Source organism: Galleria mellonella, unplaced genomic scaffold, assembly GCF_026898425.1.
Source record: "Galleria mellonella isolate WM207_F2 unplaced genomic scaffold, CSIRO_AGI_GalMel_v1 utg158, whole genome shotgun sequence".
NCBI classification, from domain to species: Eukaryota; Metazoa; Arthropoda; class Insecta; order Lepidoptera; family Pyralidae; genus Galleria; species Galleria mellonella.
Window position 1 is genome coordinate 1,409,354 of NW_026442003.1, and position 24,157 is coordinate 1,433,510.

The window sequence follows — 24,157 nt, forward strand, 5'->3', positions numbered from 1 at the left end:
GTTTTTTTTTTTATGGATGATAATGGAATGGTAACCCCAATCGCGCTATCGGTATACACCGGCGGGGCAGCAGTGAAGGATGATATGTGAGGATGAAGTAGGTCAGTTAGCCCATGATGACAAATTCAACAAGAATTGTTCACGATGGTTTCCAGGGAGAACCACGTGGAGGTCGACCTAATAGGGCATATTGCTAGCAATAGGGCTGTCAAACTCCATTACTAACAATCCCTTTCCCTCCATTTTTTTATGTATGTCACCTCATAACTCTATCAGTTGTAAACCAATTTGGAAAATTCTTTTTTTTTTTATCCGAAAGGATATACTTAAAAATTGATTTCATAGAAATTTTATTAAAAACACTTTATTAGTTTATTGTTTCTACCGTGAAGCAGTTGTGTTTGCATGGCTGTGTTTCGGTTTGAAGGGTGGGATATGGCGTGAATTTACAGGGTACAGAGGAATAACACCTGAGTCCTTAGGAATGGCAACGCATGGGGGGTATCATGGGCGAAACAGTATACTCTGTTATGTCCATGGTACTGCTCATGTTTATAGGCGACAGTTACCACTTTACATCAGGTGGGCCGTCAGCTTGTTTGCCATTCTAAGTTGTATAAAAAAAGTTTAGTTTTTACATCAAATAAGTTTTTTTTAGAAAACAATCGAATTATTATATTACTAAGAAAATATAGGTTGTATGGCTAAAATTCATAGAGATTGGTTAAGCTATTGACGCGCTATAGAGTAACAAACAAACAAACTCACATTCACATCTACAATTAATATTATAAAGAGGAAAGATTTATATTTTTGTATATTTGTAACGAATAGACTCAAAAACTGCTGGACCGATTTCAAAAATTCTTCTACCATTAGTATGCTTTTTTATCTCTGAGTAACATAGGTTATTTATAATATATAATTATATTATTTTTCTGTGTACCCATGCGAAGCCGGGGCGGGCCGCTAGTTTATAATATTAGTAAGAAATGAGGGATATATAATTTATTCAAATTTGAATTTAGTACCTCCCATAGATGCAATGGAGTTTGACAGCCCCATTGCTAGCAATATGCCTTATTAGGTCGACTTCCACGTGGTTCCCCCTGGAAACCATCGTGAACAATTCTTGTTGAATTCGTCACGATGGGCTAACTGACCTGCTTCATCCTCACCTATCATCCTTCACTGATGCCCCGCCGGTGTATACCGATAGCGCGGGTTGGGATACCATTCCATTATCACCCATTAAAAAAAAAACTGCCCGTAGGTACACTCACTAATGTTTAGTGTTGCGCCAACAAAAACGTGTTGATACTATATTTTATCGATAATCACGTATATGACATGATAAATCGATTGTGATTAATCGGTAATCGATTATGTGATAACGTTAAGCAATGTTGTGATTAAGATAACACAATTATAATGAACTCGGCCTTTGTTATCGTCTTAATACGTGAGAAATAAGTAATTAGTTGACAATGTTTTGAAACATAACAATTGATATAAATTGAAGCGAAAGAGTAGATATTAAATAAATAAGTGACAGACTCTCCACTATCTAAATGTACTAGTGTACCAGAGTTTTTGGTCCGAAAAAGTTCCTGTTGACTCCGAAAACAAGAGAAATAATTAAAAATAGTGTCCCAGAGTCACAACAAAAAAAAAACTATTTCAATTGTGACAAAAACATTTATTATTATTATTTCGGTCTTAAAACTAAACCACAGAATCGATTTTGATAAAGTTTCTATGGGACCAATCTATAAATATCCTTTTAAATAAAAAAAATAGTCAGTAAAACAACTGATGGAGTTGTTTTTGTTTTGATGGGTGAAAATGGTATGGTAACCCCGCCTGCGCTAACGGGATACGCTGGCGGAGCACCAGTGAAGGGTGATAGATGAGAATGAAAACAGGCCAGTTAGCCCATCATGATGAATTCATCAGGAATTAACCATGATAGTTTCCAGGGGGAACCGCGAGGAGGTCGACCTGGTTGGGTATATTGCTAGCAATGGGATTCTCAGTCTCCATTACTAACAATCCCTTTCCCCCCAACTAATGGAGTTGTGAGGTAACAAATAAAAAAATAAATAAACACACAAATTGAAAATCTCCTTTTTTAAATCGATTGAAATCCTGGAAACCATCGTACTGAATTGCAAGTATGTTCATCACTAAGTGTTAACTGACTTACCTTTTCATCATCACCTATCATACATCACTGGTGCCCCGCCAGCGTATACCGATAGCGCAAGGTTAGCATTCCATTATCATTTATTAAAAAATAAATAAATAGCTGCCAAAAATAAGTCCTCAAGGCCATGTTATTCGTAATTCTAATACCTAAATGGACATTTACAATGCGGTTTCAAACAAATTTTCTTCCACGAACGCTCAAGCTGTGGAATGAACTCCCTGATGAAGATTTTTTTATACAACTTAGAATGGCAAACAAGCTGACAGCCCACCCTATGGAAAGTGGTAACCGTCGCCTATAGACATGAGCAGTGCCATAGACATAACAGAGTATACTGTTTCGCCCATGATACCCCATGCGTCGCCATTCCTGAGAACTCAGGTGTTATTCCTCTGTACCCAGTAAATTCACGCCATATCCCACCCTTCAAACCGAAACACAGCCATGCTAACACAACTGCTTCGCGGTTGAAACACGAATAGGACAGAGGTACCCAAGCAATCGACTTTTGTACAGCAACGTGCACGTGACACCCCTTATGTTGCAGGCGTCCATAGGCTACAGTGACCGTTTACCATCAGACGAGCTGTAAACTTGTTTACCATCTTTTTGGTGTGCAAAAACAATGCATCTCGCTGTTTAAACGCGATTAAATTAATTTCATTTAAAAACAAAATATTTTCTACCATTTTAGAAGTTTTTTTTATAAATCTACGATCAGTGTCTATCAGTGTTTCTGTGATCAAGTGTAACATGATATGTTAAAGTTTTTATTATAATTTATTTGTGAAATAAGCGTATTGTTAACAAATATGATTAATGAACATTTAGTGAGCAGAATGACCTATTATGGTAAGTTTAATCAACAACCGTCATCGTCATATTTTTTTTTTATTTTGATGGGTGAAAATGGTATGGTAACCACGCCTGCGCTAACGGGATACGCTGGCGGAGCACCAGTGAAGGGTGATAGGTGAGAATGAAAACAGGCCAGTTAGCCCATCATGATGAATTCATCAGGAATTAACCATGATAGTTTCCAGGGAGAACCGCGAGGATGTCGACCTGGTTGGGTATATTGCTAGCAATGGGATTCTCAGTCTCCATTACTAACGATCCCCTCTCCCCATTCATCCAGAGAGTGAACCATAAAAAGGTCAAAATTATAGATCTATGATGCTTTGTGCCAGGGTTTATAGGTCATCTAGGCACGCTGTCTCTCGCCGTCTTCTGTCCTACATTTGGTCGCCATGGCAACGGCGCAGCGGCCATGCCACCGTCGCCATGGAAACCGCGCATGCGCTGTTGCAAATGTCATAAGTGATAAGGTGTGGCGTATGATAACGCCAACCGTACTGTCATTTATGGGATAGACAGAGGTCATTTAGGTAGGGGCACCTATTCTAAATTTTTTATTGGTATACACTAGCGAGGCACCAGTGAGGGATGATAGGTGAAAGAGGTCAGTTAGCCCATCGTGACGAATCAAAAAAAATTTACCGTGATTTTCAGGAGCAACCGCGTGGAAGTCGACCTGACCTATATGTACCCTATATTATTAACAAAGGGATTAGCCTCCGTATGACTAACAATCCCTTTCCACTCTCCCCGGGAGGGTGATTAACATTAATCTAACGTTAAATGAATCTGGAGCTTAGTTTACACAGAGCAAAGCGACTGCCACTTCGCTGCAAGCCACCAATAATCATACTGACCCCAAAAACAAATGGAATCGCGTGTCGGAACTATATTAAATAATAGTTCGTGAAGGAAGTGAGTTGTTTAGACCAAATTCCCTTTTATTATTGTGCCCACCATAGACAGGAATTTGAGAGTGTTCGTAACAGAGTAATCAATAAAAAATAATACATACATACATATCTGTCACGCCTGTCTCCCATTAGGGTAGGCAGAAACAATGGAACGCCAAATGCTTCGATAAAAAATAACTTCTTTTAAATAAATTTATATACAAAAGCAATTTTCAATTTTGTCATTCTATCGTATTATAATTATTTTATTAAATAATATAATTATTTATATTAAAAAAATATATGTTATAGATAGATAGACAGATACTCTTTATTGTTTCCTCCAAAGATTACAATAGTAAACTTATTACATTAAATTATATAAATAATATAAATAATTTAATATAAATATGTTAATTTATTTATTTATTTTATTAATACTTTATTGTACCAGTTATTAAAACAATAAATACAGTATAATTTTAATGAGAAGTGATACAAAAGGCGGCCTTATCGCTAAGCAATCTCTTCCAGACAACCTTTGTGTAGAGGACATTGAGAAAAAGACAAAGGGTAGGTGGCGCACTATTATATAGGTACTAATATATACAACAGGGAGGTAAGGGATTGTTAGCAATGGAGTTTGACAGCCCCATTGCTAGCAATATTAGGTCGACCTCCACGTGGTTCCCTCTGGAAACCATCGTGAACAATTCATCTTGAACTCGTTACGATGGACTAACTGACCTGCTATATATATGCTGCTATATATATACACACACACACACACACACATATATATATATATATATATATATATATATATATATATATATATATATATATATATATATATATATATATATACATACGCATACTTAATAGCACACAGAACAGGAGATAATGAAAGAGTAAGATAAAGAGGGAATACAGGAGATAGTAGGACTTAACAGAGGTTTTGAAGCTAGCGAGAGATTGAACGTATATTTATTTATACTTTGGTACATGCATTCTCTCTCAGTTAAACTTTAAAGAAAAATAGTGTTGTTTTAAAATCAATTATTTTTTAAATAATATTATTTCTCTTTTAAATAATACTAAATATTTTTAATTCAACTTAATTATAATAAACATTTTCAACCGACTTTTGAAAGAAAGAGGTTTTCAATTCAGTGGTTTTTTTATGTTTGTAATCTCATAACTCCATCAGTTGTTAACCGGTTTGGTATTTTTTTTTATCCGAAATGTATAAATGTATATATCATACATACAGTTTGTGTCGTAGAAAAAGTATCAAAATCCATTCAGTGGTTTAGTTTTTAAATTAAAATAAATAGTTTTGCCGCCATTGATTTTTTTCTGCTTTTTTTTTTAATTATTAAATAGATTTTTTTATGAATGCAATTCGGAATGTAATTTGAAAAAAAAACGGCCAAGAAACTCAACTATTACTGTTTTGAAACAATTTTGTTGAAAAAATTTGAAATTATACAATTTAACTCAATAATCTCTGATTACATTATGCGTATTTATTTAAACGTACTATGTCTAAAATTACACGGTCGTTAAAAGCCCGTGCATGATCGACTGACACCGTGCACGATTGTCATTTAAATAATCGTTTAGTAATAGGCTTTGTCCAATAAGTGTTTTTTAATAACAGTTTTAAACTAATTTAAAAGTAGACCCAAAATACCCCTCGGTATCTTTTTTTTTTATACAACTTAGAATGGCAAACAAGCTGACGGCCCACCTGATGGAAAGTGGTAACCGTCGCCTATAAACGTGAGCAGTACCATGGACATAACAGAGTATACTGTTTCACCCATGATACCCCTCATGCGTTGCCATAAATGCGTTGCTGTAATTTCACGCCATATCCCACCCTTCAAACCGAAATACAGCCATGCAAACACAACTGCTTCACGGTTGAAACACGAATGGGACAGAGGTGCCCGAGCAATCCTTTATCTGTCCCATGTAGTTATTTCTCAGTCTTCCCCTTCCTCTTTTGCCTTTTATTTTTTCTTTTACTTTACTCTTTAAAAAATCGTCATGTCGTAGAAGGAAAAGACAACTAAAAGTAGTAAAAATGTAATATAAGAGATTTATCGAGCGAGAATGAATGGAGATGTCGGTAGGGGCCGCCCTAGACGGACGTATGTCGACCAAATAGGCGACGTGCTAAAGAAGGGCCAAATTAAAAGTACCCGTAACCGGCGAGCGTGTATGAAAAGATTGATGAATGTGGAAGAAGCGAAAGAGGTTTGTTTGAATCAAAGCGTTTGGCGTTCCATTATTTCTGCCTACCCTAATGGGAGACAGGCGTGACAGAGATGTATGTATGTATGTATGTAAAAATGTAAATGCTTATCTTTGTTTTGTAAATAAAACATTACATCAATACAAACAGACGTACATACCTATAAATACAAATATTTTTATTTCGCATAACTCACGATGATAACGGAATGATTAACCCGTATGCGTTAACGGTATACGCTGGTGGGGCACCAGTGAGGAATAATAGGTGAGAATGGAAGCAAGTATTGTTAGGCTATTGTGATGATTACACCTTTATATATATATATATATATATATATATATATATATATATATATATATATATATATATATATATATATATATATATTGCTAGCAATGGGGCTATTAGTCCCCGTTACTAACAATTTCTTCTATCCTATCAGTTTGAAAATTGGACAATTATGTATAATTTTGTAAGTGCATTGTTGCACGCAGATGCGCATGACGTTTATAAAGCCAAGCCATGGTTGAGGGGCAAAGTGTGTGAACCATAGAGAATCATGGCAACCAAATGGCGAAACGCAATCTTTCCAACCGACTTTAGAAAGAAAGAATTCAGTTGTGGCATCCTTTTTGTACATTTACCAGAGGGAGACTTTGTACAAAAGTCGTTTGCTTGAGTATCTCTGTCCCATTTGTGTTTCAACCGTGAAGCAGTTGTGTTTGCATGTCTGTGTTTCGGTTTGAAGGGTGGGATATGGCGTGAATTTACAGGGTACAGAGGAATAACACCTGAGTCCTCAGGAATGGCAACACATGGGGGGTATCATGGGCGAAACAGTATACTCTGTTATGTCCATGGTACTGCTCATGTCTATAGGCGACGGTTACCACTTTCCACCAGGTGGGCCGTCAGCTTGTTTGCCATTCTAAGTAAAAAAAATGAGATAGAGAAGCAAAGGCTACCGATTAGTGAATACCCATATCCCGATCACGCGGACAAAATTGCGGGTAAAAGTTAATCATCTATTAAACAACACAATACCCTCGAACGGACGCAGTCGGTTGAAACTTCCGAAATCCCAAAGTTCCCGTCCGAGTTCCCGCGGGGTCGTCGACCCGGCACGTGGTCGCTGCGCGCATGCGCACCACTGTACGTCCTTGGTTGTCCTTTGAACTATCACGGCATACTTACAGATGGTAAGGGATGGACAGAAACAATTTTTACTAATGTTATAAACTAGCTATTTCACGCGGCTTTGGTCGACATGAATCAGTATATAAGGTATTAATTTTTTTTATTTATTTAAACAACTTTATTGATAAATAATATATAAAATAATAGTTATAATATACATACATATATATATATATATATATATATATATATATATATATATATATATATATATATAAATAGATTTTGTTCCATTAAAACTAACTCAATTGTAGCAAAACCAGATGTTTTGATTAAAAAAAACCAAAAATACAAAATTGATTTTGATAAAATTTATATAAAACCAATCTGAAAGTATATATTTTTTTACATAAAAAAACAAATTTTCCAAATTGGTTTTTAAATGACGTACTCCTAAGATATAATAAAATGCAAGTGAATTGACCTCGTTCAAAAAGAAATTGGTTGATAATTAGATAGTTCAACAATCATGTTATTTTAAAATATTTTATTTATAGAAATGTCTGCTAATAGCGGTACGTTTGAAATACATTTTTATTCTTCTCACAAGTGTAAACAAAGTATTGTAGTAAGACACAAACACGTTCATACAAAATAATCCATTTACTCTATTTATGTATTCTTGGCCTTAGTATGGCAATATCTTGTTTAAATGGATTACCTAGTTCTTAATACTTCACACTATAAATACGTACTAGGTAGGAGTAATATACGTTATACATATATGTATATATTGCAGTTACAATATCTATGATCAACAACAACATGGTATCAGCCTTTAACTGTCCACCACTGAATATAAGCCTCCCACTTGGGGAGTTTTGCCAGTTAGGACCTTTTCTTGAAGGTTATGTTGTCGTATCGGTTCGGAAATACTGCTGCTGAACGTTGATTCCAAAGAGTGGGGTATAGTCTATGGGAGACCTGTATTAAGTTATATAAAATCGAAATAATGCCATGAAATGTATTTATTTATATCTGTTTCTATAAAGTTACCGTCAAAATATATCCAAGAACGTAAATGTTAACCATCCCCTTTCAACAGAATTGAATCTTAAACCAAATCCACCGTTACAAGCCACCCCCGCGTCAATTATTTAAATTCGCGGGCAACATTTTATACAAACACTTTACTCTCTTTTTTTCTGCAGTCGGCTGATAAGGGGAGATGACGGAACAGGAGTTAGTAATGCCAACTGTCAAATAAAAATAAATTTGAACCTATTTCTGGAAGCACTTATGCAAAAAGGTATTATGGTCGGAAGGCACCTAACTGTAATCAGGGTTCAATTCCAGATTCGGGATTTGGAAAATGTTACAAAGTTATTATCCTATAGTAGGACACTAGCTTTCGTTCGCGACTTTGTCCGCGAGACCGGATTACATTTTTTTTTTGGTGAGTGAAAATAGTATGGTAACCCCGCCTGGGCTAACGGGATACGCTGGCGGAGCACCAGTGAAGGGTGATAGGTGAGAATGAAAACAGGCCAGTTAGCCCATCATGATGAATTCATCAGGAATTAACCATGATAGTTTCCAGGGGGAACCGCGAGGAGGTCGACCTGGTTGGGTATACTGCTAGCAATGGGATTCTCAGTCTTTATTACTAACAATCCCTTTCCCCCCGGTAATTGTAGTTAGACTTTTAAAGATGTTTTAAGAGAGCTGCCCATTTCTCTACCATTAATTTTCCTTCGTCGCCTCTTATGACACGCACGGGAAAGGAAGAGGTGGTCCATTCTATGCCGGGATCATACCGTTACACACGACTACAGGGTCACAGTTTTTTTTTAATGGATGATAATGGAATGGTAACCCCACCCGCGCTATCGGTATACACCGGTGGGGCACCAGTGACGGGTGATAGGTGAGGATGAAGTAGGTCGGTTAGCCCATCGTGACGAATTCAACAAGAATTGTTCACGACGGTTTCCAGGGGGAACCACGTGGAGGTCGACCTAATAAGGCATATTGCTAGCAATGGGGCTGTCAAACTCCATTGCTAACAATCGCTTTCCCCCACAGGGCCACAGTTTATACCTTGAGTGAGGATTCGAATTGAATAGACATATGTAGCTCGGCATTGTACATTTACGAAGCAGTATGACATGTACTCGTACATATTGCACTATAATCACACGCTAGAGGTCGTGTAATGACCAGCTTCCTTTACAGACAGACGGCACTGACGACCGCTAAAACTAACAATTGCCACGGTATGCTATACTAGACTAGGCGAACACACATACTTCGTTCGCGCATAATCATAGCCGGTGAGGTGAGGAGGGAGTGTACCCCCTCCCCCGTCTAGCAATAGTTAGGCGGGAAGGGATTTTTAGTAATGCAGACTACCACTCTCGCATTGCTAGCAATTCTCAAGCTAAAAATACCTCTCAACTCATCCTCATTCCTCATGACATCTTGAGGAACCCAAATATATAGATATCTAGGGGGAGAAGGGATTGTTAGTAATGCGGATTATCAGTTCCATTGCTAATAATATACCCTAACAGGTCGACCGTCCCGTGGTCTCCCCTGAAAACCATCGTGCTGAATTCCAAGTGTATTCATCACGATAGGCTAACTGACCTATATATGTATATATATATATATATATATATATATATATATATATATATATATATATATATAAATACCCATTGTAAGAAGAGTCAGGTCATCATTGGGCTCTGTGGAGTTGACGGTCCAATGAGACTAGTAAACATTGCCTGTCGAGACAGATCTGTTAATATTTTTTGTAATTTCTGTTTTTGAACTTTAAACATATGTATTTATTTATTTATAATTTTGCACACTCTAGAACATGTCTACAGGGCGGACTTAATGCCTGATGGCATTCTCTACCAGTCAACCGTAGCTAAACAGGGAGAGTAACTGGCGGTGCATAGATTTAAGAAAAAATAATGTAAATCAAATATATATATATATATATATATATATATATATATATATATATATATATATATATATATATATATATATATATATATATATCGGATCGGTATTCATATTAACTATGCTATGCCTAACTATTAACTATAGATATAGTATAACATATATGTTAAGCTATTAACATATTTGCGTCAAACATTGCGCCACGTTGGCGTATGCAGCGAGTTGCAACATCCATATGACATTGGTCGGTTAAATTGGCACCCGCCTATGATGATCTGTGTATGATGATCTATTTGATAAATCATTTACCAGTTACCAGAGGGAGACTTTGTACAAAAGTCGATTGCTTGGGTACCTCTGTCCCATTCGTGTATCAACCGTGAAGCAGTTGTGTTTGCATGGCTGTGTTTCGGTTTAAAGGGTGAGATATGGCAGTGAATTTACTGGGTACAGAGGAATAACACCTGAGTTCTCAGGAATGGCAACGCATAGGGGGTAACCTATTCTATGCCGGGACCACACGGTAATTATTCTTTAAGTGGTGCAAAAAAAAGTAAATAAATAAATAAAGTGGCATATGTCCCACCATACATGATGATAAGCGGTTACCGTAGCCTGTGAACGCCTGCAATACTAGGGGCATTAAGCGCGCATTGCCGACCCTGAAGAAACCTCTTTACCCCTTTTTTAAAGAGTCGGGTAAATGCAATAATGTTTTGGAAAAATCTTGACCTACCTCCTGTATTTAAGAAATAAAAAAACCAACAGGATATTGCTCTACAAACGAAAATTGCTTTTTAAAAAAAAAACGTTATAAAATTAATATAAAACAAATACGGAAGTAATTATTTATAATTATAATAAATAAAAAAAAAATGCAAGTAAACTTAATTATCATAACATAGTTTTTTAATTTTTTCTTTTATAATTTTACCGCCAATTCTTAAATTAAAAAAAAAAATACGTACCTTAAACCTTGTACATTGAACAGCAGGGAACTCTTCAAGGGTTGGCAGTATGAATTAGCAGATTTTGCAGTATATGTCACTTTTACAGTTCGTAAAGTCCAAACAAATTACACGATATACACAAACGAACACACAATATCGAGTATAGTTTAAATAGCACAATATTTATAACGTTCACAGTTTTCTTTTTCTCAATCAACGACAGTCAACAATTGCTAGGTAACGTTCACAGTAGATGTCACGCCGCATCGTAGTCTTGGACTAACCAAAAAGTTCAAACACAAAATGCAATTTCAACTAAGAAGAATCAGCAAAAAACGAACGACTAGCAAAAAGAATTATGAAAATCGATTCAGAAATGACGAATTGTAATAAAATACTAATTTAAAAAAAAAACTCCTTCAAAAAAGTCTTAAAAAATAATCATTTGATAATTTAAAAATTATATATCTTTGATAAATTTAAATTATATAGATACATATCTATGCTCAATACCGCAATCCATAATTTATTATTATATAGAGGAAATATTTAATATTATTTTAATAAAATTCTTTTTAATTCAGAATGTTTACATTTTATGGCTGTTTAAGTGTCAACCAAACTACATGGCTGTATGATCTTTATGTCAATGCAGGCCGAATATCTAAAATTAAAAAATCATTTAAATTTCGAATGCGCTCTTCATTTTTTTCATTCGTGTAGTCAATCTTGGCGGAGGTGACTCGTATGTTTGCTTGATTTTTTTTACATAGAAAAAAAATTACGATAAATTTGTAATATTATTATTGTTATAAAATATTATGTCGGTGCATACGATTCCTCTGGTTACACCCTTCATCCGAGGCCCGAGATTCCCGTATAGAAAGAGTGAGTACTTAATTATATTTTTATAAAATTGAAAATAAAAAAATTGCATTTTTATTATAAAGACAAAAATAATTATTTATGTTCAGTAATAATATAATTGTTTATATAAAGCAGTTTCTTTTTTTAGATTTCACAAATAAATTTTAGCATAACAAAAGAAAGTAGCCATTTCCTTACCTAAAATAAATATTACTTTAATGCCTACATAAGAGTCGCGGATTGAAATAAAAATTGGGAATTACTCCATAATTTGTATTTTTCTAATGGGTGATAATAAAATGGTAACCCCGTCTGTGCTATCGGTTTACGCTGGCGGGCCACCAGTTGGCCCACAAAAATTAAACAAGATGGCTTCCAGACAGAACCGTGTGGAGGTCGACCTAATAGGATATATTGCTAGCAATATGACTGTAAAATCCCCAGTACTAGTAATCTATTTGGCCCCACAATTTGTTTTTTTTTTAATGGGTGAAAATGGTATGGTAACGCCGCCTGCGCTATCGGTATACACTGGCTGGGTACCAGTGGTGATAGGTGAGGATGAAAAGGCAGGTCAGTTAGTTCATCGTGACGAATTCAACGATAGTCACGATAGTTTCTAGGGGGAACCGCGTGGAGATCGATCTGATAGGGTATATTGATAGCAATGGGGACTAACCTCCCCATTACTAACAATCCCTTCCCCTCACAACTCGTATTTGTCACTGATAAAGAAACAATAGACGTACTAGTTTAATAGCGGAATTAAAAAATATATGCTTACGACTATAATCTCTAATGGGGTAGTCAGAGGTGTATGTCGATTATTGTCATTGTGGTGAACATAACACTCGACATGTCCAAATTTCGCCGAGCATTTTCGAATACAATAAGATAGGGAGCGAGCCTACCACCGTCACACGGATTAATTTGATTTCTTATCCGTAAATTTAAAATCCAAGCTTTTTAATGTCGGCTAGATTCGAACCCACGACCTCTGCGGCCTATAAGTTGGTGTAATAGACCACTGGGCCACGACGCTCTCTCATTGCAAAGATACCTAAAATATTTAAATTTATTTCACTTTCAAATTACAAAAATACATTCAAATTTTTAAAATATTAATGAAATATAATTGGTAATGACGATGGATTACACAATAATATTACATTTGCAATAAATATAACAAAATTAAATCGTTTTACTAGAAATGGCAAGGCAAATTCGAGTTTGTATTTGGGAACGGTAAACAAGCTGACGGCCCACCTGATGGAAAGTGGTAACCGTCGCCTGTAAACATGGATAGCACCGTAAACATAACATAATACACTGGAATACTCGTGGTCCCTTTTGGCCACAGATAGATAGATAGATCTAACTCTGTTTTCTCCAAAAGATTATTATAGTAAATTTATTATAAATATAAACAATTACAAGAAATAAACAATGGGCGACCAAATGGGCGATAAAAGCGATGTCTTCTAGGACTTTTGGATGGAGAGGAGTAATTACATACATATATGGTATACCTCTTTTTATATAAGTTTATCTTTTTAGATTTTATATTTTTATATTTTGAATATGTCTTTTGGTAATGTTTTTGTTGCTTATTTGATAGACATCTTGCGCACGTCTTGTCAAAGAAATTTTATTGCTAAGCCCCTCTAATATTGTAATTATTTATTACCGCCACTCTTCCCTCCTATCAGCGCAGGTAATAGTCCCCCCTCAATCGTTAAAAACTTGTAATTTTATCAACACAGCATCTAGTTCCTTAAGACTGAGGTATTTTGTCTCCGTACCCTGTAATCTCACTATCATATACACCACTAGATGGTGGGACGACCTCATGCAATGCAGGGAGTCAGTCGATGCAGGTAACTCAGGAACGTTCCTTGTGGCTGTCTACGGGTGAGACCTATGTCCAGCAGTGGACATAATGGCTGAGATGATGAGGATGATAATTGCACCCTTAAACAAAACCACAGCCATGTAAGCGCAGCTGTTGGACAGATACATGATTGGCACAGAGACATTTTTTGATAATCTCAAGTGATCAAGTCTTCGGCTACTACATCAGAGTAGTCAAAACCTTATCTGGGGGTCTACCATGAAGTGAAATTCCGAATTTTTCGGACTTTATTTCGTGTTTTTATTCATACTGAAATCGGTACAGTATATGAAGCTTAACATTTTGTTCGTCATAAATCCTACCGTAAAAGTCAAAAGAACATTTTAGGAAACGATATTTTCAAATTTTTTTATATTTTTAAACGATACGTATTGTGTAATTTTAACATTAAATCTGTGTTCCATTCGGCCGTGAAATTTTTAAAAACAATTCATGCTAGGCCCTCTGATCTTTCCATCCGGGACTAGAGTCGTGAATGTACCATACAATACCAAAAGTTAAACGGTTTTTTTACCTCCATTCCGGAGGCGAAGTAAAAAATCGCCGAGGTTATCGATCCATCGATTGGGCTCGAGTCGGCCATGCGTTAACGATTACATAATTTCTCCCTGATAAACGCCTTGGCCTAAGCACGAACAGTATTGTAGGGTTTTTGTGGATGATAATAGAATGGTTACCGCGTCCGAGCTATCGATGTACGCTGGCGGGGCATCGGTGAGAGATGATAGGTGAGGATGAAAAGACGGGTCAGTTAGCCCACCGTAAAGAATACACCTGGAATTCAGTACGACCGCGTGGAGGTCGACCTGACAGAGTATATTGCTAGCAATGAGACTGGTAGCCCGCATTACTAACAATCCCTTTCCCCTCTGCTGGACCACCATTGTACACCATAAGCATAGGTAGTTACATCATACGAACATAGGAGGGAGAGGAATTGTCAATAATGGGACGTTAATCCCCATGGTTAACAATATACTCTGTAACGTCAACCTCCCCATAGAAACCATCGTGATTAATTCCTGTTGAATCCGTCACAATGGGCTAACTGAACTGGTTGAAATTTCATCTATGACCCCTCACTGGTATGATAGCGCAGGCGGGGTTACCTTTCCATTATCATTCACTAAGAACCATATGAATGTGATCCATTGAAAAAACCCATAATCTTAAACCATATCACGACTTAAAATCTGGTGAGGTTAAGGTCAAACGCTTTGAAGTCTCATACAAAAAAGCTTTTGTCACAAAATATCTTTATAACAACAAAATTTAAATTTAGAGGTTTTTAAATTTTAACAATACCTTTTCGGGTGGGGTCACACGCGACCAAACAGTCAATAGTTGACCCCGGCCAATGGGGTCACAGTGAGTTGAACGAACCCTAAATCCAGAGGGCCCTGCTTTACAGCTGTAGAGTTAGGTGTGAGACACATCGAGCGGACTCAACTTTTTCATATAAAAAGTTTAGTTGGCTATAAACTAAGTTATTATATAAAAACAAATTTACTAGAGGTACAGATAATATCTCGAGAGAAACTTTGTACAATAGTCGTTTGCTTGGGCACCTCTGTCCCATTTGTGTTTCTACCGTGAAGCAGTTGTGTGCATGGCTGTGTTTCGGTTTGAAGGGTGGGATATGGCAGTGAATTTACAGCGTACAGAGGAATAACACCTGAGCCCTCAGGAATGGCAACGCATGGGAGGTAATATGGGCGAAACAGTATACTCTGTTATGTCCACGGTACTGCTCATATCTATAGGCGACGGTTACCACTTTCGATCTAATGGGCCGTCAGCTGGTTTGCCATTCTAAGTTGCATAAGAAAAAACCCCGTGCTGTAGTTTCCTATTTATACTGCATAGGTAACTTTTTAATATAACACAAGGCGCAGCTGCCCATTCCTCGACCATGAAATTATATAGTTATAATAAATGATAATATTTTCGCTCGGTGTACTCCAGTCATTGCTTATCTGTACAGAGTTTGATGCGACAAAAATGCACTCACTTTGCAGTTTGCAGTCACAGTGTCAGCTTATTTGTAGCGAAAATGCTAGCAGCGTCGTAAAACTAGACTAGACCGTATATGTCTGCGATGTGTGGACATATTTAGACTGACATATTTAGATTCTGATATAACTTACTGATTGGTCTGCCCGTTTTGCTAGAAACATTCTAAATAATTAACAATCCGCCTCAGTTAAGTACAAGTTGTTAAATTTAAAAATAAAATTGTGTTTTATATTACTCTGTACTACTTATAATAATAATAACCAGAGGGAGATTTAGTACAAAAGCCGATTGCTTGGGTACCTCTGTCCCATTTTCAACCGTGAAGCAGCTGTGTTTGCATGGCTGTGTTTCGGTTTGAAGGGTGGGATATGGCAGTGAATTTACAGGGTACAGAGGAATAACACCTGAGTCATTATTTTTCATGGAACTTAGAATAGCAAATAAGCTGACGGGCCTCCTGATGGAAAGTGGTAACCGTCACCTATATGACATGAGCAGTACCATGGACATAACAGAGTGTACTGTTTCGCCTATGATACTCTCCATGCGTTGCCATTCCTGAGGACTCGGATGTTATTTCTCTGTACCCTGTAAATTCACTTCTATATCGCACCTTTCAAACCGAAACACAGCCATGCAAACACAACTGCTTCACGGCAGAAACACGAATGAGACGGAGGTGGCCAAGCCAACGACTTTTGTATAAAGTCTCCCTCTAGTATTTATCCAGTTAAAATTTGATTATATTGGCAAGATATTAACAGCAAATGAATGCCAACTGTTTGCTAGTATCGCACCGGTTCGTGTATATACAAACTAGACCGAGGTTAGTACCCTGAAAGTGGTTATCATTTCAACATTTACATTCCACGTAAGCTGGTTTGTCTGTACAATCAAGTCGGTATCGAACTGCAGGGGCTATTCCTCCCCAGATTTGCATAGCAATACCGATCATTTTATGTTCCAGCTGTCAGTGCATTTCATATGTTTTATTTATTCTTTACTAGCTGTATCTTGCGGCTTCATTTGTGTCTATTAGTATATAAAATTTACTAGAAGGAGACTGTACAAAAGTCGTATGCTTGGGTAGCTATGTCTCATTTGTGTTTCTACCGCGAAGCAGTTGTGTTTGCATGGCTGTGTTTCGGTTTGAAAGGTGCGATATGGCGTGAATTTACTGGGTACAGAGGAATAACACCTGAGTCCTCAGGAATGGCAATGCATAGACAATAATTGTTAACTTTTATTTTTGCTGTACGGTTTTTACCCTCGAACATTCTATAGTTTTCTTTCAGCTTCTCAAAAGTTGACTGTTAGATATCCCTCTATGGGATAAGTCCGCCATCATCAAATCTTTTATTGTCCAATGTAAATTATATTATATATAAAATTTTAATATACAATCCAATCTATATATTATAGTTAGAATACATTACATTGGTCCAATAAAAGATATATTAAATATCAATTACCGAATATATAATTCTTCAAAATGGGGGTAAAGAGGTTTCTTCAGGGTCGGCAACGCGCGCGTAATGCCTCTGGTATTGCAGGTGTTCATAGGCTACGGTAACCACTTACCAACAGGTGGGCCGTATGCTTGTTTGCCATCTTAGTGGTATAAAAAAAATTATATCAATATATAGGTATGGGACTGGTATGGGTGATGTCGGAATGGGTGATGACCCTTTCTCGCCATCAATATCCAGCGGATGCCAATATATAGATATCGGGGCGGTACCGTAATCGCCCATATCTTTGGTAATAAAAAGTTGCCAGTTTTAGGCTTAAAATGACTACGCAATGTTCTAGATCTATTCAATAGGCAATACTAGGCAAGACAGTAGACTTATGACATATTTTCAGCGATTGGCCCGTAGCCAAAGACTTGTTTTTTATGTTAATGTCATTGACTCGTTAGTTTGGTCTGGTAAACCTGACAACCAGCAATATTTCATTATTGAAACATGCCTGAACAAGTAATGCTATCAAGCTGTGACGGCTATGTAAGCTGTGTCATTAGCGAGACAATTTGTCAGTGCCTTAAAAACATGCCTACGAACGTTCAAAAGGCTAGCAAAGCACAAGCAACTGCTCGTATTGCATGTTGACTCATATTGACGACGGTAACTGCTTTCCAGTGGATCGTCTGCTCGTTTGCTTTTCTAACAATAAAGAAAAAGTTTTTAATTAATATTCTTTTAAAATGGTATAATCACATGGTGCCAACAGCCACCTTTCATCATCGCACTGCTCGCTTATCAACAGTAAAAAGTGACGTCTTAAAAGAACTCGTAAATAAGTATTTGATTAGAAATTATTTCTATTCTATTCTATTCTAGTCACCATCTTCTTTATTTGTTGCAGGCAAGTCGCCGTTCTTCCCCGGGGTGGAGGAAGCGGCAGTGGCGGCAGGCGCGGCGGGCGCCGGCTCGCCTTCCGTGCCCGCCGATCAGGCGCAAGATGTCGTCTCCAGACTAAGTGCGGCTGGTGAGCTCAGTTTTGTATAACCAGAGGATATTTGGACATAATAACGTGATTTAGGAACAGCATGACCAGATTTCTCCATAACCCTTTCAGCATCTGACGACCAGACAGTGAGAAGATCGCTACCCTTATATTTCTAGTCATAAGGCGCTATGGCGTCTTCCTTTATCATGCATACGGCTCCCCTGCTTTAGTTTTTCCAACCACATATAGTCTAGACCGATTTAAAGTTAGGGCCCACGAGCTCCATCTTCGACAATACCATCACATCCCATGAAATGACAAAATGGTCAATCCTATTACCTTTTAACAATAAAAACCAAAGCGAGACTTTATACAAAAATCGTCTACATGTTCCTCGATCCCGTTCATGTTTCTCTCGCGAGGCAGCTGTGGTTATACAGCTTCAGTCTGAAAGATGTCCATGGTATTTTTTTAACCACTTTCCATCTCGTGGGTCATCAGTCTATTTATCTAAGTTTCATAGAAACTGTTCTATTTTTGTATGTTGTAAATGACCGCAACTTTAAATACTTTTATAACAATACTTGGAATAGCAAACAAGCCGAAGGGCCACCATCATGGACAGCACCATGGGCTATGATGCCCACACACCGAGACCTCTAGTACTTTTCGTACGACGCAAATTCAAAAGACGTCAAAGACGACGAAGTATATTCGCCGTGTGGGGTCAGCATAGAACTTTTTTTCCCGTGGGTGTCGTGGAAGACGACTAAGGCAGCGAGGGATGACGGCAGCGTCCCTCTTAAAACATCTCCAAAGCCTAACTGTGGTTGCCAATTCGCCTGCCAAGCGTGACAACAACTAGCAAAACCCCTCTAAAGGGGGGAGGCTTATGTTCAGCTGTGTCCAACAGTTAAAGACTGATTTGCTGATGAGAATGATTGCATTATACCTCGGTATCCTCTAATTTTACTGCTCGAACTAAATATTAAAAGATGGTAATGTAAAATTTGCAGGTCTGTCTATGTGTGTGAGCGCGCTCGGCTCGCCGGCGCGCTCGTCGCCCGTGTCAGCCGGCTCGGAGCACGGCGAGCGGTTCAGCCGGAAGGTATTCGTCGGGGGGCTGCCGCCGGACATTGACGAAGGTAAGTGTCTGCCACGCGGTCTTAGGATGGGGGGAAGCAGTCAGGAGGGCTTAGTAGAAAGCCTAGATCTAAGAGGGGCGCCATAAGATGAGAAGAATCCCATGTGAGTAGCGGTTTCCCATGGTGACTTTTTTCATCTTTAAGATGGAAACGGTTTTTTTAATGGGTCATAATGGAATGGTAACCCCACACGCAATATCGGGATACGCTGGCGGGGCACCAGTGAGGGATGATAGGTATGCCTGTTTGCGACCTCAGTGGTATAAAAAAAATTTCACTGCACTAAAATCGTTTTAACAAATCTTCTAATCCAACGACCGAGTTTTTCTCGTCAATTCTACCTATGTACCTGGCGACCGGATGCCGCACACCACAATCGGGTCGTGTCATTGTTGCACTAACAATGCAATGGTAACCGGAACAGTTGGAGCTAGCCTTAATTTCGTTTAAGAACCCAGAGCTAGCTTCTGACCTAAAATTTTATGGACTGATAATTTTTAACCGACTTCAAATAGAAGGTTCCCAATTCGGTTGTATCTTTTTTTGTTTGTTACCTCATAATTCTGTCATTTAAAAAATCTAGAACGTTCTTTTTTTTGTATGAGAGGATATACTTATAGATTGATCTCATAAAAACTTTACCAAAATTGGATCAGTAATTTTTTAATTTTGATTTTGTACAATTGAAGTCTGTTTTTTTTTTATGGAAAGTGGTAACCGTCGCCTATAGACATGAGCAGTACAATGCACATAACAGAGTATACTATTTCGCTCATGATACTCCTCATGCGTTGCCATTCCTGAGGACTCGGGTGTTATTCCTCTGTACCCTCTAAATTCACTGCCACATCCCACCCTTTAAACCGAAACACAGCCATGCAAATACGACTGCTTCACGGTTGAACTACAAATGGGACAGAGGTATCCAAGCAAACGACTTTTATACAAAGTCTCCCTCTGGTGAATAATATAGTTATGAAAACCACATCCAGTTTAGTGGAGTAGTTTTTGGGTGACGCCGGAACAAACATACAGATAATCAAGACAAAATTTTTAAAAATTATTATTTCTTTTGTTCTTATTAAGACCTTATTATACTCTTTGCTTAAGGCCAAAAATACAGCTTAGTACACTGCCTACTTAAATTGCTAAAGTTTTTTAAATATCCCACAGGAACTTTTTAATTAAATATGATTAAAAGTGTCTTAAATATTGACCAGAGACGTAAGGTATCACCATGCAAAATTTCATTTAAATCGGTCCAACAATTTTGGAGATTAGCCCGTACAAACAAAGAAATATATTTTTTTAAATATATGTTCTGTTTCACTTCTAACATCCCCCTAACTCGGATTTTAGCGTTTTTTTTTTTTTATGTACAGACATTCAACCTCTACAAGTTTATTATATGTATATATTTAACGTGAAACTGCAAACGAGCTGACGACCCACCTGATGGAATGTGTACAGTGGAAACAAAATATTTGTACTTAACTAACCAGACCTATGGACTTATGTAAAAAAACATCTAGTTTAGTGAAATATTAAAAACAAGATTCGTTGTTTTAGACGAGATAACGTCATCGTTCCGACGGTTCGGCCCCCTGGTGGTGGACTGGCCACACAAAGCAGAGAGCAAGAGTTATTTTCCGCCCAAAGGATACGCTTTTCTTCTATTTCAAGTGAGTACCGCTTTTCACATTTTATCTAAGTTCTATAAGTGATATTTATATATTTGTCGTGTGACCTCAACATAGAATGGGCCATGAGGATTTGGAGAGAGAGTTGTTGCCAGACGGATTTGGCTGAAGATATTGGTGGTGGGAAAAGGTAGGTTTTTGTAATGATATTTAGAATGACAAATAAGCTTTTTTTATACAACTTCAAATAGCAAACAAGCTGACGACCCATCTGATGGAACGTGGTAACCGTCGCCTATAGACATGAGCAATACCATGGACATAACAGAGTATACTGTTTCGCCCATGATACCCCCCATGCGTTGCCATTCCTGAGGACTCGGGTGTTATTTCTCTATACCCTGTAAATTCATGCCATATCCCACCCTTCAAACCGAGCCATGCAAACACAACTGCTTCACGGTAGAAACACGAATGGGGCAGAGGTACTCAAGCAATCGACTTTTGTACAAAGTCTCCCTCTGGTAGTCATACCCCTATGCTGTGTTCAGCTGAAATTGCATTCCAAACTGGGCTGGGTAGATTAAAAAAAAATTACTACTCAAAAATACTTAAAAATACGGGCTCTTCTCATTAGATAATCATTAACATACCGTACCATACAATTTAATCATGAAAAATGACGATTTAAAAGATCTTGTAAAATTGCTAAAACACCTTACTGTTTTTTTTAATGGATGATAATGGAAAGGTGACCCCGCCTGTGCTAACGGTATACGTTGACGGGGCACCAATGAGGGATAAATAGTTGAGAATAAAAAAGAAGGTCAGTCATCATGATGAATATATGTGGAATTCAGCACGATGGTTTCCAGGGGGAACCACGTAGAGATCGACCTGAGCAATGGGACTGGGGGGAAGGGATTGTTAGTAATGGGGAGGTCTTCATTGCTATCAATATACCCTATCAGGTCGACCTCCAAATGGTTCCCTCTGGAAACTATCGTGACTAATTTATCGTTGAATTCTTCATGATGGGTTAACTGACCTGCCTTTTCATCTTCACTTATTATCTCTTATTGGTACCTGGCCAGTGTATACCGATATCGCAAGCGGAGTTACCATGCCATTTATACCCATTAAAAAAAAATTGCAATGGGACTGGTGATAGTCTGCATTACTAACAATCCCTTCCTCCTAGACCTCGCTATTTGTACTCTATTGTAAAAGTAACAATACACCGACTTCAGGACGAGAGCTCGGTAGCGGCTCTGATGGAGGCGTGCATCACCGACGACGACAAGCTGTACCTGTGCGTGTCGTCGCCCACGATCCGTGACAAGCCGGTCCAGATACGGCCGTGGCGGCTGGCCGACGCGGATTTTGTGCTCGATGCCAGTATGCCGCTGGATCCGCGCAAGACCGTCTTCGTGGGTGGAGTGCCTCGCCCGCTAAAGGCCGGTGAGTGATTTTTTAATGTGTTTTTTTTTTATACAACTTAGAATGGCAATGTTGAAATGTAGTCACCGGAGTGACTTGTGTACCTGTTGCCGATACTTGGCCGGTGTCGAAGGCGGCGGTCGCTCAAGCTGCACTAAGTGTCACGAACACTGTTTGTCACAATTGTCACTGGCGAACCTGATGGAAAGTGGTAACCGTCGCCTATAGACATGAGCAGTACCATGCACATAACAGAGTATAATGTTTCGCCCATGATACTCCCCATGCGTTGCCATTCCTGAGGATTCGGGTGTTATTCCTCTGTACCCAGTAAATTCACGCCATATCCCACCCTTCAAACCGAAACACAGCCATGCAAAAACAACTGCTTCACGGTTGCGACACGGTAAGCGACATAACCTGATGGATCAGCAAACTAAAGTGGCAATGGGCTGGTCACATAGCTCGTAGAATCGACAACCATTGAGGAAGAAAGGTTCTTAAGTGTCTTGAGTAGCGGCTACGTACGATGGAGTGACGACCTGAAATGCATTGTAGGGAGTCAGTGGATGCAGGTGGCTCAGGACCGTACCTTATGGCAGTCTATGGGGGAGGCTTATGTCCAGCAGTGGACGGATAATGGCTGAAATGATGATGATGATGATGATAGTGTAAACAGTAGCGATATGTATAGGTGAGGATGAAGTCAAGTTAGTTAACCCATCTCAGAGTAACGTGAATTCTCTGAATTCATAGTTTACAGCATAGATGTATTTAATGGGTCCGGATGGGCCGTGCTCATCCTAGAGTGCAAACGAAGCTTGCAGCTATGCGCAAAGGCTATTCTCAGACATGAGTACATATATAATGTAAGGGTCCCGCCCTTCCCTCCTCCCCGCTGCTTATATCTTATGTTAAAAATACCAATGCTTTTCAGCGGAGACAGCGTGGCTTGTACTATGTGTACTAAATAAATGCACGTATATTAGCTACCTATCAATATATTTTTTACCCGAACAGGATTCATGGACTTACTCTTCATGATAACATTGTAAAATCTCTATACAATGTACATGAATGCACTATAATAATAAATAAATAAATGGTAAATAAATTTAAAAAATGGGAGACTCCCAGACCAGGGTAAAGTCATAACACGAGTGCTTGTATTGGCGTAAATCGAACACGCGGTCATTGGAAGAGGAGGCAGTATTTTCTTTAATTCATAATAAATGGAATGGTAACCTTTATCTGCGCTATCGGTATACGCTGGCGGACCACTAATTTGGAATGACAAGTGAGGATGAAGTCAGATCACTTGATTTATAATGATGAATTCATCAAGAATTAACCGCGATCTTCTGTTTACTGGTTTCTTAATTTTAATTTTATTCCAT

The 24,157-nt window shown here is 38.1% G+C and overlaps 1 protein-coding gene across 2 annotated transcripts in view; it reads left to right on the forward strand.

Annotated features, from left to right (window-relative positions):
* Positions 1-24,157, forward strand: part of LOC113515296 (translational regulator orb2) — a 97,557-nt gene that overhangs the window by 62,438 nt on the left and 10,962 nt on the right. For both annotated transcript variants that reach the window (XM_052892422.1, XM_052892423.1), the window contains 4 exons: positions 18,452-18,574; positions 19,552-19,680; positions 21,250-21,362; positions 22,571-22,781. In XM_052892422.1, coding sequence (XP_052748382.1) covers positions 18,452-18,574; positions 19,552-19,680; positions 21,250-21,362; positions 22,571-22,781 — 576 coding nt within the window. The remainder of the gene's footprint in view (positions 1-18,451; positions 18,575-19,551; positions 19,681-21,249; positions 21,363-22,570; positions 22,782-24,157) is intronic.